The 16,293-nt window shown below is 43.7% G+C and overlaps 3 protein-coding genes and 1 pseudogene across 3 annotated transcripts; 3 read left to right on the forward strand and 1 right to left on the reverse strand.

Moving 5' to 3' along the window:
- Window positions 1-693: 693 nt before the first annotated feature.
- On the forward strand, window positions 694-5,267 carry LOC130135502 (cyclase-like protein 2; annotated as a pseudogene).
- Window positions 5,268-9,452: 4,185 nt separating this feature from the next.
- LOC130135516 (abscisate beta-glucosyltransferase-like) lies at window positions 9,453-10,981 on the forward strand. Its single transcript, XM_056304991.1, has 2 exons — window positions 9,453-9,886; window positions 9,959-10,981. The coding sequence occupies exons 1-2, from the start codon at window positions 9,473-9,475 to the stop codon at window positions 10,979-10,981; spliced, it is 1,437 nt and encodes a 478-aa protein (XP_056160966.1). The 5' UTR covers window positions 9,453-9,472.
- A 934-nt stretch (window positions 10,982-11,915) lies between these two features.
- On the reverse strand, window positions 11,916-13,747 carry LOC115666460 (protein TIC 21, chloroplastic-like). The gene is made up of 3 exons (XM_030588180.2): window positions 13,206-13,747; window positions 12,520-12,777; window positions 11,916-12,062 (listed from the first exon to the last, which is right to left on the reverse strand). The coding sequence occupies exons 1-3, from the start codon at window positions 13,533-13,535 to the stop codon at window positions 11,916-11,918; spliced, it is 735 nt and encodes a 244-aa protein (XP_030444040.2). The 5' UTR covers window positions 13,536-13,747.
- An 805-nt stretch (window positions 13,748-14,552) lies between these two features.
- LOC115668314 (histone H1-like) lies at window positions 14,553-15,120 on the forward strand. Its single transcript, XM_030589778.2, has 2 exons — window positions 14,553-14,772; window positions 14,864-15,120. The coding sequence occupies exons 1-2, from the start codon at window positions 14,553-14,555 to the stop codon at window positions 15,118-15,120; spliced, it is 477 nt and encodes a 158-aa protein (XP_030445638.2).
- The last annotated feature ends 1,173 nt before the right edge of the window (window positions 15,121-16,293 follow it).

Below are 16,293 nucleotides of genomic sequence, written 5' to 3' on the forward strand. Positions count from 1 at the left end.
GAGGACGAAGGCGGAGGCTGAGGCGGAGGCGGAGGGGGTCTTGGGACCTAGCCACTGCGACCGACCTTCTGCTTTTCACTGGCGGTTTGCGGAGCCACCGACGACGAAAGTGCAGAAGAAAAGCTAAGAACAAGGATGAGATGAGAGGAAGTCTTATGGGAAGGGAAGGAGAAGAGTGAAAAAGAAATGGACATTCAAACTTACGTGAAAGAGAAAAGAGAGGGAGAGGGGGAGAGAGAGAACAAAGCAATTAATGCGTGCATTAATTGCTTCACTTCTTTGCTCACGGCTTCTCCTATAGGCACAGAGGAGAGAGAGTCTTCTTCCTAGGACGCCGGAGGGAGACTCGAAATATAGCTTTTTTTTTTTTTATTCCAGGTTAGAGCCGCATGTCCTATTATCAGTGGTCCACGTGAGTTTATGCACGTCACGTAGGCACGTGATGTGGCACGCACGAACCACTTAATATTTTCTCGTAATTTGGTAGAGAGATATTGAAGAGGAGAATGGACATTGGAAGTGCACTTCTTCTGCACCACTAGTTTGTGAACAAATCTTGACCCCATCGTCCAAACTGAGAGATTATCACCTTTCATCTTCATATTGTTCCGTGGTATTTCCACATGCCAAGTGTAATCGGGCAATCTTGGCACTGCCCAAGTGCAGCATCTTATCCTATTTTGTCTTGCAAGAACTAGAACTTCTTGTTCCACAGACCCTTCTTCAGTGTACAAGAGTCACAGAACTTTGCGCAAGCTCTTGAACGTGGCCAAAACAATGAACTACACACTCCACCGCCTCCTCCTGTCATCCGTCTCCCTCGCCCTTATTGCTTTCCATGTCGCCGCCTCCCTCTCTGCTTATCCTACGATTCCAGGTGCCGACACCGGCGAGTGCTCGGTCCCTGTTAGCGAAAATCTAGTTCCAGTACGCCGAGAAGTGTATGATAATGGCAGGATCATCGACATCACACACAGGATCACATCGGACTTGCCGTCCTATGAATCGATGGGGAGCTTGGGGCAGTTCCTTTGGCTTGCTTTCAGCTTGAAGAATGGTTCGCTCACCAACAACTCCGAGATGAAGCTTCCTGCTCACACGGGCACGCACGTGGATGCTCCCGGGCATGTGTATGATCATTACTATGAAGCCGGGTTCGATGTGGACACGCTAGACTTGGAAGTCCTTAATGGTAAGTTTTTCGAATCCTACTTTGGTTGATTTTGCTTACTGTGATTGTTTCCTGACCACGAGCCATGAACGGGGAAGATGGGCTATAACTTTGTGTACGAGTTGTTCCTGTGTCCATCTCTGAAACTGATGACTTCTCAAAGATTAAATAGACTCGACTAGCCCTATATAAACTTCTGTCAGCAACTGCTCAAGCAACGGCTGCGATCGAGTACTTCTTTGGGCTAATTAGTACACTTTCATCCCTAAACAGTGAAGTCTTCACGGTCAATCGTAACCGTTTGATCGTGCACTCATGCGCTTCGTACGAAACTCTGGGAAAACGATACCTTTGGATGCACGAGTGCTCCACAAAAGTTCCTCTTTTTTTCAGTGAAGGACCTTAAAAGTCATGACCCATGATACGTTTTTGTGTTTTTCTGTTGGGCCAACGAACGGAATGTGGTCAAATTGTCAAAAAGCCCAAAAGAAGAAGCAGGGAAGACAACACGATTGGCGAGAGTGTCGAGATTACATGTCTTCCTTCTAAAACGATGTCCTCATCAACATCGCGCCCACCCCCTCCCTTCAAACGCTATATACTAGTTGGAAGCGAAAAAGCTCTCTCTTTTACCTTTCGATTTTTCTTGGCCTAATCACACACTTCCCTCTCGACACTGCGAGTCAGCACGAACGCTCTCTCCCCGCTTCTCTTCGCTCACCTCCTCATCGCCGCGGCCTCCGTCGCGGCGGCCGCGGCCATCGACGCCTACCCGACCATCCCCAGCGTCGGCGACTGCTCGGTGTCCGACGGTGGCGAGGAGCTCAGGCCCGTCCGCCGAGAAGTTTATGATGGCGGGAGGATCGTCGATATCAGCCATAGGATCACTAGTGATATGCCGTCGTGGAAATCGGATGATGGGTTGGGTCAGTTTGTGCGGCTCGCGGCGAGCATGAAGAATGGGTCTTTAGCGAATAACTCGGACATGAAGCTGCCCGCTCACACGGGGACACACGTGGATGCTCCGGGTCACGTCTTTGATCACTACGTCGATGCCGGTTTTGATGTGGACACGCTTGATTTGGCAGTCCTCAATGGTAAATTTGTGGGCTTTTCGTGTCGGTTTCTGATGGTGGGTTTGATTTCTTCTTTTGGGTATCAGTATCAGTAGGTTTTAGGAGGAGTTGTTATTTTTAGCTTCTGTAGTTGATGATTGTGTGGTTCTGCCGACTATGGCTTTGAGCATCTTCAAAATTGTTCTTTGCCGAGGAGTAATAATTTGCACCGACCTTTGTCTTGTGAACTTCAAAGCCTCACGAGTCTCACTTGTCAATCAATCAAATGGTTGGTTTCTGTGGCCAAGGATTTAGGTGGTTAATTGAAAAGGTAAGTCTTGTTAATTAGAGTAGACCAGTTCTTATACAGCGCAGGAGTATGTAGAGACATGTTGAAGTTAATTCAAGTTGATTTAAGGGTCTCTCCGTTCTTATTTTTCTTATCCTCATCTTCATTGATGTAGTGCTATGCTTTACTCTCTGTCTTGTAAAATTTTGGTGACTATTGGTTTCTCCTTCTTTAGGTCCAGCATTGTTGGTTGACGTTCCAAGGGATAAGAATCTCACAGGTATGTCCCTCAGTTGAGTTTCTTGCAGCATGCTGATCACTTATGTGTTATGCATGCTAAGTTGTCAAAAAACATAGTCTTAACATGCTTCTTCCACGAAGTTTCTCCATTCATGCGATAGTGCAAACAGCATATTGAGGGATCGGTTCAATTTGTTTAGTTACTTGTGCCGTGCTTGCTGGTTTTATTTTATTTTGTGAAAAATGTAGAAGGGAAATATGATCCCCTTGGATTTACTCTAATGGTTCTTTCTATCCTCCCATGCAGCTTGATGTAAATGACCGTATCTTTATGTGTGCAATTTTGGTTTTGTGGATAGAATGACTGTTCTTCAAATAATTGAAGGGCCACTACTAATGATGTTTTCTGAAAAATTTTGATTCGGTTATGAAATATTTGGAATAGTATGATCACATCAGCATGCAGCTTATTGTGCTAACTGCTTTAATAGTGTTTGGCATTTGATACACGGGTAGCGGATTTTGCTTTAATTCATGCAAAATCTGAGCTAGATAGCAATTAAGTGAAACTGTGTTGGCTCTTAACAATAAGCAACGATTTTTGTTTCATTTGTCATCAATTGGGCTGTTGACAGTTTTACACGGTTGGAGCGTTCAGCCTGAGTTTGATACGATAGCTTTTGAGATTAAAACATAGTGATATGCCCAACCAGTTCTGTAAGAATGACATAAGCTACTTCCTGCAGCTGAAGTAATGGAGTCTCTACATATTCCCAAGGGTGTGAGACGGGTGTTGTTTAGAACCCTAAATACTGACAGGTAAACTTCTGCTCCTAGGCATCTTTCTTTGGGTCATGGTCAGCTGAACTAAAGTGGTGTTTCCATGTTGCTGTAAATTGTGTCGCCCGTGCATGTGCTATTAGAGCACTGGCTGGGTATCTTAATGGACTGTGGTATTAGTCAGTGCTATGATCAGAAGGACGAGTTTGATCTGCGCTCTGTTTCATTCTCAGACGGCTTATGCACAAAAAAGAGTTGGACACAAGCTATGTGGGATTCATGAGAGATGGAGCAAAATGGTTGGTAGAGAACACAGACATTAAACTTGTTGGTAGGATTCGTGCCTCTTTGCTATTCTGATGCGATTATAGTGAGAGTTCTTTTTCATGGTTGTTTGCTTGATTATCATCTTATCTTCACCTTTTTACCTAGACTCACTGCTTTGTAGTGTACTTCATGCTCTTTTCTAATCATTACCCAGAAACCATGTTAGGATCTATTTCTCTGTTGGGGAGCTACCTTTTCTATTACTTCCAATTTTCACTTGCAGCTTCACTGCAAGCAAATGTTATTTCTCTTAGGCATGACAAAAAAATGCATATTCTTTCATCTTGTTTGATTTTCTTCTTGACGACACAAGTCGCAATATGGTGCTGTGATAACTGTCGACATGAACACGTGATATTTGGTTGATTTTTAAAGACATGCATGTGTATGAAAATGCTGAAGCATGTGTTGCTATCGGGCTTTTGAGCACTACTGCAAGTCCTTTTATTTCCTGAACCTCTCTTGAAAAATTGTGTGACTCGATTATCTATTTTCTTTCCTGTTCTCCAACTAGTAGATTATTAAACGTCTTAGATTGAGATGCACTCTTGCGTGACGCTTTCTGTGCTATAAAATGCAGGAGTTGATTACCTGTCTGTTGCTGCATTTGATGATTTGATCCCAGCCCATCTTGTCTTCCTTGAAAGCCGGGTAGGAAAATGATTTGACCCATGTGAAATTTTTGGATCAAAGTTGAGAAAAACCATGTTTCACCCCGAATCAGATCTAAACTAGTGTTGGTAATTTTGCCTAGATTTCCCGCCGTTGCATTCTCATATGAAGCTCTCGGCTCAAGAAACTTACACTACGGTAATGCTGCAGGAAATTATTCTTGTTGAGGGCTTGAAACTCGAAGATGTCCCCGCAGGAGTATATACTGTCCATTGTCTGCATTTGAGATTGCTTGGTGCAGAAGGATCACCTATAAGATGCATCCTCATCAAATAACTGCTCTGAGTGAGTTTTGTTCTTTTTGAAGGGAATAACAATTGCTTTATCTACGATTATCATCGTCAGACATGATCGATTTGTCCCTGCTTGTTTACTGTAGAGCTGTCAGTTGAATATTCCTTGTTGTTTTCGTGACTTTGCATGCGATAATGCCAAGTGCTAACGGGATTTCTTCTTGCTGTTCCAGGAGAGTGGAAGTTATCCGAAGCGCCAGGTGAGAAAAGGCATTGCATGCACGTTCGCCTCAGAATTCAGATGTTCTTTGGCGGGACAGACTTGCAGAGAATGCAGAACTTTAGCGGTCATGTGAATATGTTTAACTATTACTATAGGAAAACAGAAGCTATGGTTATGTCTACATGAATAATGTTAGTCTTCCAAAATAAGACTCGTCTGGATTGTTTCCATGTTTCTTCATTTCGGTTACGAAAGAGCTGCTGGCTATTTGAGTTCATTTGAACATATTTTTGACCAGGCCCCTGCAAATTTTCTCTTCCACGGTGTCGTAACGATCGTGCTAGTTACCAATAGCTTCTGCTTGAGAATGTAGGATATGACATACAACATGAATAGAGAGATCGACGCCGAAACTGTGACGGTCAATGCAGATGAATGCAAAAGAGATTTTTGATTTACATGCGACCAAAAGATCAGCAGCTACGACATGATCATACACAAGACACGCACAAATCAACTGGGCTCGTACACCCGCCGTGGAAGACATCCATTTGCAATACAATTGGTTTTTCCTCTTATTACTAGCAAGATTTTCAGGTGGATATAGATTTTACTCGTAATAAAAAAATGGAACTGGTATAAAACAAGACGGTCTAGTAATTTGCTGTCCAAACACTTCTTGACAAGCAACAATAAAAAAAGAAAACAAAAAGAAAAGTTTCCAGGTCAAAAGAAGAAAACTACCGGTGTTAGACAACGTAATTACAAGATTTATATACAACAGTAGCTTCCTGCAGAATCTTCAACATTTCTTCTGGCAGAAGCTCCCCCTCAGTAAGGTGGAGGAGGATGATGCCCTGGATAAGCACCTGAGCAATGAACAACATAGAATTAGCAATTCTAATAAGCGATTTGAAAAATATTTTTCTAAAAATAAGCGTTTATATCGCTTGAAATAATTAGTGGAAGAAAAATGTTTTCGTTGTCGACGGCAATTTATGTCTAAATATTTTCGTGGACGATAAAAATATTTTTTATTCATTCATTTTTTTAAGCAATACAAACGATCATTTTGAGAAGAATGTTTACCAAATCATTCATTTTCCGCGAAACGTGCGCACCCTAAGTAAAGTATCAAGTATTAGAAATTGTGAAGTAGTAAAAAATATGTATGTATATAACCCACAAATGCCATTTAAGATATCTCTTCACAGATCAAGTTATCGTTGTTAAGAGAGTGTAATCCTCAATTCTAAGCAACCTTACTTTAAGACGTGCTTGTTTCGAGGAAAACCTTACGATAAAAGAAGTACTTTCCAAAAAATCTTTTTCAGGAAAATATTTCCCCCTTTTCAAAATATGGAATTCATTTTCCTTACTTTAAGGATCCATATTTTCTTTTACCGTAAATGATTTTTTGTTGACCGATCATTTTTAACAAACCAAATATGTGAAAGTCCACAAAAGAAATGCACGATTTCTTTTTCTTCAAACAAAAACACCCTTAGTTGCTTTCCTAATACGGCGCGTAATACTGAAATTGAATTTCCCATTAATGAGATTAGTTTAGTCGAAGAAAGCAAACTGAAAATGAATCTTACCAACTCTTACATCGAACGATAGTGCTTTGGTAGTGCGCTTAGCAGTTGGAACTATTCATTTTTTTAAGGGAAAATTCCAAAAAGGGGACCGAAGTGGAGTTATTTTCTCAAATAAGAGCTCGAAGTAGACCTTATTTCAAATAAGGGCATGAAGTGCCCTCATTTTCTCAAATAAGGGCCAGAAGTGAATTTTGTCTCAAATAAGGGTCTGAAGTGGCTATATCAATTTCAAATAAGGACCTGACCTCAATGGCCAAAGGGTATTTTCTTCTTTTACTTTTTTTTTCTTTTCCTTTTCCTTTTCCTTTTCCTTTTCCTTTTTTTTTTCCTCTCTTCCCTCCGTCGGCCATCGCCGGGGCCGGCGGAGGTCGCCGACCTCAGGCGAAGGCCGCCCTCACCCGATGCAGGCGAGGGCAACCCAGGCAAGGGCGAGGGTCGCCTCACCTGGGCTGGGTGAGCGAGGGTGACCCTCACTTGATGCCGGCGAGGGCGAGGGTTGCCCTTGCCGGATATGGCAAGGGTCGCCCTTGCCCGACGCCGACAAGGGCGACCCTTCCCTTGCCCGACGTGGGCTAGGTGGCCCTCGCCTGAGGCCGGGGAGGTCGCCGGCCAGGCGTAGTGACGGCTGGGGAGGGAAAAAGAAAAAAGAAAAAAGAAAAAGGAAAAGAAAAGTAAAAAAATATAAAAAAATATACTTATAATTTTTTTTGGCTAAAATACCCTTTTTCCGGCGACAGAATAGTCACCGGCCGGATAAAGGTCCTTATTTGAGACGATTAGGCCACTTTAAGTCCTTATTTGAAACGATTTGGCCACTTCGTGCCTTTATTTGAGATAATGTCCACTTTAGATCCTTATTTGAGAAAATGACTCCATTTCGAGCCAATTTTTGGAATTTTTTCTTTTTTTAATAAGTCGGAAGCCTAACGGCGAACATGAAAAGTCAATCAACTTGCTATTGTTTACAAAATCAAAGAGAGTATGATTTTGAAATTCGATAGTTATTTCTTATCTAGCACATTAGGATAATTGGTAATGACCTTTTTATATATTACGTGAATCAATTCTAACGTTTTTTTTTTTTCAGAAACATCAATGTTACATATGTAATTAAAGTTTTTTTAATCAAATTAATGTAAAAGGTAACGGTTCTTCAGTAACGTGAAGAGAATTGGAAGAGAGTGAAGGTTTGTGATTATGCGCCTCAATTACAGAGATGTGTTCTATCCAACTTTCTTATTATATATTTATAATTCGCGAAAAATTACAAGTCATATTTGAAAATCTGTCAGCCTAGCTCACAAATTTTTTAAAGTTTTCGCATGTCCACTTCTAATAATTCTCTTGAAACATGAGAAATTTTAAGGTATCTTAACGTACTATAACACTAATTTTTTTATGATTATTTTATACTTAATAACATCGTAAATTGATCTTACGGCGTTTTGTGTATCCGATGACGATAACCTATCGTGACGTTGTACGGTACATGTACAAATACTTTCATCATCTGAAAATTACAAGTCATATTCAAAAATTGATTACATCGGCTCCCAAACCCGAAAACTTTCATGCCTCCGCTGCTAATAATTCTCTCGAAATGTGAGAAATTTTAAGATACTCTGGCGCATCACCCCCCGCCGTTCTACGATTGTTTTATATCCGGATACGAATTCCCGACCGATTACTGTAACATCATGAAACTAATTTCACCACGTTTTACTCATTTGATCATGATGAAGTGTCGCTTGCGAGGTTGTAAGATAACACTCGGGAAACCCTAGAATTTGCTCTCCGAAGCGTCGGGCTCCACTCTCTTTCGACCTTCGAGTCGCCGACGTCTCCGCCATAGTCAACAAAGCTAGCAGAAAAGCTACGTCGAGGACTGCACACATGGTGGTCTGCAGCATCGGAGGACGTCACGCCAACCATCGAGTCAGCAAGGATGTGATATGCTGAGTGTTGACGGCATCTGTCTCCGTTTTCCGTTGTTATTTTGTCATGGATGATCGATAAAAGAAGGACAAGTCTCTTTTGCGATTATTGGGTGTCATGCAATATGCTCAACAGTGTAAACAATAAAGCCCGTCAACGTCATTTGAAAGTTCTCTTTCGGGCTTCGTGCCCGACCGCAATTCCACGTGAGGTTCGGCATTTTAAGATACCGAATCATCACTTAATCCCCCTTTTAATTGAGCATCAAACTGACTAGGACTTTGCATTTTTTAGGATATTGGATGATGTGATTATAGATGATAGATCAGTAAGGAATGCCAAGTGTGTTTTTTGGGGATTCTATTAAGTAATCAAATAATAAAAAAAGTTCACTGCAATATTCGGGTGTGGATTTCTCTTGTAACATGTGTGCAAGCGATAACAACATAAATAGTTAATAAATATCGGTACGGGTCTTGTTCACATGATTAATTGGATGTTGCTGATGAATATTTCGAAGACATTTGTTAGGAAACTAGTCAAGCGAGCAAACTTTCTTTTGTTTTTGGTCGACAAGAGAGCAAACTTGGAAATACTAATTTTTTCGATATTAGGTATATTAAAGCTTGGGGAACTCGATATTCTTTTTATCGCAATTTGTTAACGGGCAGTTATCAAGTACTTAAATAAAAGAAGGCTTATCATTTTCAAGATGCATTTTTTCTCACGTTTACATCAAGACATAAAATATATATATTTTTCATCTAGTATAAATATAAGCATACTATTAAGGGTAGCTGTTGACTATGTGCATTAAAAAGGAAAAAGGAAATTAAAAAGAAGAATCCGATTCCTGAAACATGCCTATAAAGATGAAGGATTAGATGTTCAATCTCAAGCTGCTTAAACCATCTTTAATCCTCTCTCTCTCCTGTGCCATTCATCAATGACGGGCGAAGTGGAGATGTTCTTCTTCCCCTTCGTGGGAGGAGGCCACCAGATCCCCATGATCGATCTCGCCCGCCTCTTCGCCTCCCACGGCGTCAGGTCCACCATCGTCGCTACCCCTAACAACGCCCTCTCCTTCCAACGCTCCATCGCCCGCGACCGGGACTCGGGCCGGCCCATCTCCATCCTCCCCTTCGAGCTGCCCCCAGACTCCGAGCCACCCGACTTCGACATGTCCGCCGCCCCCGTCACCGACACCTCCATGCTCCAGGAACCCCTCAGGCTCTTGCTCATTGCGAGGCCACCTGACTGCATCATCGTCGACATGTTCCACCGTTGGTCGGCCGATGTCATCGATGAGGTGGGAGTTCCCAGGATCCTGTTCCATGGGAACGGCTGCTTCTCTCGGTCTGTTTATCCAATTAAGTATAGGAAACTGGACAAGTTTACCGGGAAGCAGTACCTTCGCACAGCAGGTCTCGAGGCTTCCGGCTATCCGTACATTTGGGCGTACGGGAAAACCTTGGAGATGGTGCAATGCGAATACGAGCCGTTTGAGATCCCGGGCCTGCCGGATAGGATCGGGATGACTTGGTCGCAGCTTCCTAATTTTCACAAGCACCCAGGTGGCGGGAAGCCGCCTGGTCGGATGTGGAATTCGGAGGAGAGGAGTCTTGGGGTCGTGGTGAATAGCTTTCTTGAGCTGGAACCGGCTTATGTGGAGTACTTCAAGAAGGAGATGGCGAAGAAAGTTTGGGTGGTCGGACTAGTGTCGCTGTGCAATAGGAATGTGGAGGATAATGCCGAGAGTGGGCAACGAGCTGCTACTGATGAGCACAGTTGCCTGAGTTGGCTCAATGCTAAAGAACCCAACTCTGTTCTTTACGTTAGTTTTGGGAGTTTGGCCAGGTTGACCCCGAAACAGCTCCTTGAGATTGCATATGGTCTCGAGGCTTCGAGCTTTTCGTTCATTTGGGCAGCTGGGGAAATCCTTGAGTCGTTGGAAAATGGAGAGGGAGGCCGAGAGGATTGGCTTCCGAGTGGGTTTGAAGAGAGATTGACGGAGTCCGAGAGGGGGTTGATTATCAGAGGATGGGCACCGCAGCTGTTGATTCTTGAACACCCTTCGGTGGGTGGCTTCATGACGCACTGTGGGTGGAACTCGATTCTGGAGGGTGTAAGCGCTGGCCTTCCGATAGTCACTTTCCCGCGCTCGGCTGAGCAGTTTTTCAATGAGAAGTTGGTCACTGATGTGTTGGGGATTGGGGTCCAGGTTGGGAGCATGGTGTGGACGTCTTGGAACACCGAGCCGGGCCCGCCAGTGGGTAGAGAGAAAGTGGAGGCGGCCGTGAGGAAATTGATGGATGGAGGAGAGGAGGCGGCGAAGATGAGGAGAAAAGCCAAAGAGCATGGAGAGAAGGCCAAGAGAGCGGTAGAAGCACGTGGGTCCTCGTATGAAGATGTTGAGGCCTTGATTCAAGAGCTCAAGTCTCGCAAGAAGGACTAAGTTTGTAGTGATTGAGTCAGTGTACCACATATGATATTGGCCTTACGTGAGCAGCAAGGAGAGTTCAAACTCGTCAACAATGGCCGTAGTGGCGCCGTCTGTGACGTTGCGCTCTTGTAAGTTAATAATATTTGAAACTGTGCAGTTACTATAAACTGTTGTTAAATATATAAATAGTATATATAAATATGTTATAGAGAGCCATACATAGCAGCCGCCGCTCTCTCCCTTGGAGCTCTCTCTCACGCCTCTCTCTCTCTCTCTCTCTCTCTCTCTCTCTAGCCGCTCCTCCACCGGAAGGCTCGATTCCGGCCGATTCCGCACCGATGCTCATACTCGAGGTAGGATTCTCATCTTTCGTGATCGATTTCTCGTGATCACCCGGGGATACTAGGATGAATATAGTCTAAAATCAAAGTACAATCTTCGATCCATGTTCAATTCCGAGTTAGGATGTGAAAGAAATTCGAAAATCGAATCAGAATCCACCCTAATACTTTCAGCCTCATGAAATTGCTTGATGAAATTCTGGGTAATGCTTGCTGGTCATGACCTTAGGATTAGGGTTTGATGTGTATTTTAATGTTGTTTGGCCTCTAGATGTTCATATATTAGTTTCTGGGTTTAGGGTTGAATGTGATTGAATATGGATGAATGTAGGTTGAATATTCATAAGCTTAAGTTTCGAGATGCAAACCTTTTTACCAGAAACTCGAATCTGCCCGACCCCCAGCTGTTCCCGACTTTTCTGAATTTTTGTGTCTCGAAATTTGAAAAAAAATTCGTTCACCAAAGTTGTAGCTAAGATTTCAATCTTTCAAATAACACAAATCTCATAAAATTTAGGGTTCATTTGGCCAGTACAATGGCCTCTCTAAAAGATGATTTTCCCGGGGTGTTTGATCCAAAACTTTCGATTTCTTGTCGACTGATTTTAATGTGGGTTCGCTGAGGAAGTGAGAGCCTTTGCTACCAACAACCCAACAGTTGCTTGCATACTAAGAATAGCAGCACCCATCCCTAACAGGTTCAACATGATGCCATTCTTCAAACTTTTGACTACATCTGCTCGAAAAGGAGCCTGTATATTGTCATACATCATCACAGCACCACTCATTGGTATCAGGAGTGACAAACACAGTCTCACGGCTAGGATAATTGGTCAAAACAGGCTTTGTATAACTGGTTGATACAAATGTCAAATCAGAGAAGAGCTGAACCAGACATTCAATTGAAAAGCAGTCATCATTCAGAGTAAACACACGAGGAAGGTTGACGAACACTAAGGAACACTTTGTGAGCACAAGAACACTTGGGGAACACTTTCACATTGTGGAAAGCTCCATCGCCAGGCACACATGTGAGCGCAAGAACACTTGGGGAAGCGGGGTAGCACGTGCATTGCAATTCAAGAGGAATTCATTTAAGCATGCAGATGCTGAATGGCCAACTTGCATTTCCTTGCATACATGAATTTTATTGCTTGATACATGGGGCAAGCTCTTGATAACAGGAAGCTTAGGAACGTGGTTAGATACCTTCGAGGGATCATTAGCAGTTTTCCGAAGCTTCTCAGATAGCCGAATATATCCAAATGACCAAAAGACGGAAATGAAAGCTGCCGCTATCCCGCCGGCAGTGGCGTAAAAAGTGGCCGGCGATGTGACCTTCCCAGTTATAACCACGGAAAAGGAAAGAATAACCGCAGCCACAACAGTGCACACTAGCTGTCCCCAAAACCCTAAATTCCCCAACCTCCGGAAATACCTTGAGGTATTCTCTAGTCTTTTGGTTACCTGCACAGCATCATAGGCAAAATCAAAACTTTTAAATCGAACCCATAAGAACCGAATGAACCGACTGGCGTTAACCTTCGATCCAACATTGCCCAAGGATCACGGTAACAGACACTCCGTTTTTACATTCACTGTTCTATGAAGTTGCCAGTTCCATTACTCACAGCCTCACACTCACACATGACAATTACAGCCCAGTTCACAACCCTAATCCCAGAAGAGGGTGAAACAAGATAGTCTGAATTTTGGATGTAAAGCAGTCTAATTTGATCCCACCTGAAGTAAAACTAACATTCAGCACGATTTACAGGAGGCGGGTATACCAAGAAAATAACCAATATTCAATTCCTTCAGTTTCAAGCTCTTGCAAGTTCAAACCCACCAAACAGAATCACCGAATAAAGAGACGAAACATAAGTTAACTCAACCTGGGCAAGTTTCGCCTTCTCAGCATCGTCGTTCGGAGAAGTGGAGGCAGGAGAAACCGGAGAGGAGGCCACCGAGGTGGAGAACAGCTTGGATCGTCTGCAGCCGAGAGCATCGCGAGGCGAAAGGGATGTCAAGGGAAAGGCGTTCGATCTGTGTGCCGGTCCAGCGGCAGAGAGAGAATTCGGAGAGGAAAGACAAGGACGGTGGCCAACGAGCAATAGCGGCTCTCTGGCAGCGAGGCGACGGAGGTACGACGATGAGGCGGGACCCGACGGCGCCGAGAACGTGCCGGAGCTCGCCGCCGGCGCCGGCAAGAGGAGGCTCTGCATGATTCGAAGGTCACCGAGTGAAGAATGGAATATGCTGAAGCGAGGTCGGAGCAGAAATGGGGCAAAAAGAGAAGTGGGCGTTCCAAGTAGATATTACTTTCCCTTTGTCTTTTCCTTTTCCCATTTCATTTCTTTATAAACATTATTATAGTGAAAACATAAGAAAAAATTAGTATCCCCGTAATAGAATTTTATGAATAATCGAAACAAGTACTTAATAGATTACTAAGTTTAATAAGCAAAAATAAATTATCGCTTATATCAATTGAGCTACTTTCATATGTTTTGTCATTTCTAAAACTTTCGAGAATATTATAGTATGATTACCTCGTAATTTTTTGTGTAATTTCACCTGTATAGGTTAAAAACTAGAAGCTTTTTTTTTGAAAAAAAGGGCAAATTTCACCTAATCTTACGAATTAGATAATACCATGAAAACAAAATAGAAAGCAAATCCTTGCAAGGGATTCACTCTCATAACACAGGAAGAACTTGCAAGTAATGGAGAGCAGAACAGATGTCGACACAACCATCTTCTCCATTGGAGACAAATCTTGATGAAGTCGTCTGGAGTTTTTGCTTCAAAGAGGAAGGCTGGCAACTGAGTTCCTGACAAAAATAGATACTGCAACTTGAACGAGAGAACTTTGACAATAGAATCACCTTACACTCCCTCCACATCCCATGATCGAAGCAGAAGGCACGCGATTAAATGTGAGAGACTGTAATTTGGGAGAAAAATTCGGTGGTTCGTGCACGCCACTTCACGTGCCTATGTGGCGTGCATAAACTCACGTGGACCACTGATAATAGGATATGTGGCTTTGACCCGGAATATAAAAAAATAAAGCTATATTTCGAGTCTCTCTCCTCTAGCGCCCTAGGAAGAAGACTCTCTCTCTCCTCTGTGCCTATAGGAGGAGGCGTGAGCAAAGAAGTGAAGCAATTAATGCACGCATTAGTTGCTGTGTTCTCTCTCTCCCCCTCTCCCTCTCTTTTCTCTTTCCGTAAGTTTGAATGTCCATTTCTTTTTCACTCTTCTCCTTCCCTTCCCAAAAGGCTTCCTCTCATCTCATCCTTGTTCTTAGCTTTTCTTCTTCACTTTCGTCGTCGGTGGCTCCGCAAATCGCCGGTGAAAAGCGGAAGGTCAGTCGCAGTGGCTGGGTCCCGAGACCCCCTCCGCCTCCGCCTCCGCCTCCGCTTCCGTCCTCTGCTCGCCTCGCGCACCTGAAAGGGAGTGAGGCAAAGGTCAAGGGGCGGGTGACCGCCCTTGACATACGAGCTTGGGGGCGAGGTTGGGAGACGGCATTTTTTTTCTTTGGTTGAAGGCGGCAGCTCCCATGGCGAGAAGGCTGTTGCTGCCACCAAGCCCAAAGCAGCTGCAAAGCCGAAAGCCATGGCGGGTGTGAAGAGAAAGGCGGCCAAGAAGCCGAAGTTGAAGCCCGCGACGAAGGTGGTGAAGACTTCTGCGAAGGCGACGCCCGGGAAGAAAGCTGTGGAGAAGGTTGCCGCCGCAAAGCTGAAGAAGACGCCGGCGAAGAAGCCGAAGAGCGTGAAGACGCCGATGAAGAAAGCCAAGAAGTGAGTCAGTGCTGTGTTCTTTACTAGCGTGAGGCAGAGGCCGAGGGGCGGGTGACTACCCTCCACAAGAGCTTCAGGTTCTCGAAGTTCTTCTCGATCAATGCGAGCTTCACCTCGGCATCTTGGCGCACCACAGTTAATCCGATTTGTTGCTTATTCTTGTAATTTTCTTATCAGTTGTCTTTATTGCATTGTTTAAATAATATGAGCAAAAGAATGAACTCAAACAGCGAATCGTGTTACTTTGGGTTGTCTTCCACTTCAAGCTTTGGACAGCTAATTCGTGCGTCTTTGTTGGCCATCACGAGCTCGACAACGAAGCACGATCTTCTACGAAATCGTATCCTATGCTTACTAAATTTTTTTTGGGTTTCTTGTGTTGTGCACAACGTAGAAACAACTTTTGTTGCTGGTCGCAAGTGGTCGTGTACCTACTAGCCTTCTGCTATTTCACAAGGCAAACGGCCTTACCAAATTTTATATATACGTGCATATCACTTGTTACTCCGAGAAAATCGAATCCCGTGCCATCGAGACCTAGTAGTTGAATTAGATTTGGACCATCGAAAGGGGACTTCCGGCAACCCGAGACAAGTTTTGATAGAGAAAAAATGTCGTCGCGTCTAGATAATTCCAAGGATTAGTCCGTGTTTAACAAGATGGATCGAATTCGGTGATTCTACGAAATGGACACGCTCACGTGGTTTCTCGCGTGACCATATTGAGAGACGTGGCCGTAAAACTTGATGTGTGACCACGTGAAGTCGGCGCTGTCTTCACGCCGCGCTCTGGTCAAATTTCAACCTTAGTGATCTCGCCATGTTCATATGAGGCGTCAAAAAAAGCTTGGACATGTCGGCAATGTGGATGGATGATGACAATGATGCCGAGGATCATCTGGCTTGGGCTTGGAGGAGAGGTTCTCTGGCATTAAAAATAGGAAGGAAGTCGAAGACGTGAAAGATGAGAAAATGATCATATGAGAGAAAATCATATTGATCTATGAGAAAATCAACTGAGGGCCGGCTCTTGCACAATACTTTGTTTAGGTTACACAGCCCGAATGACAAACTATAACATTTTGTCCTCTTCCTTCAACCAAAAAAAAAAAATGCCCTCTCCCCCTAAGCTCGTACTTGCTCCCTGAAGAACTTCGACAACCCGAAGCTCTTGTCGA

Source organism: Syzygium oleosum, unplaced genomic scaffold (assembly GCF_021117445.2).
Source record: "Syzygium oleosum isolate NSW1041296 unplaced genomic scaffold, Sole_v2.1 Sole_v2.33, whole genome shotgun sequence".
Classification (NCBI taxonomy): Eukaryota; Viridiplantae; Streptophyta; class Magnoliopsida; order Myrtales; family Myrtaceae; genus Syzygium; species Syzygium oleosum.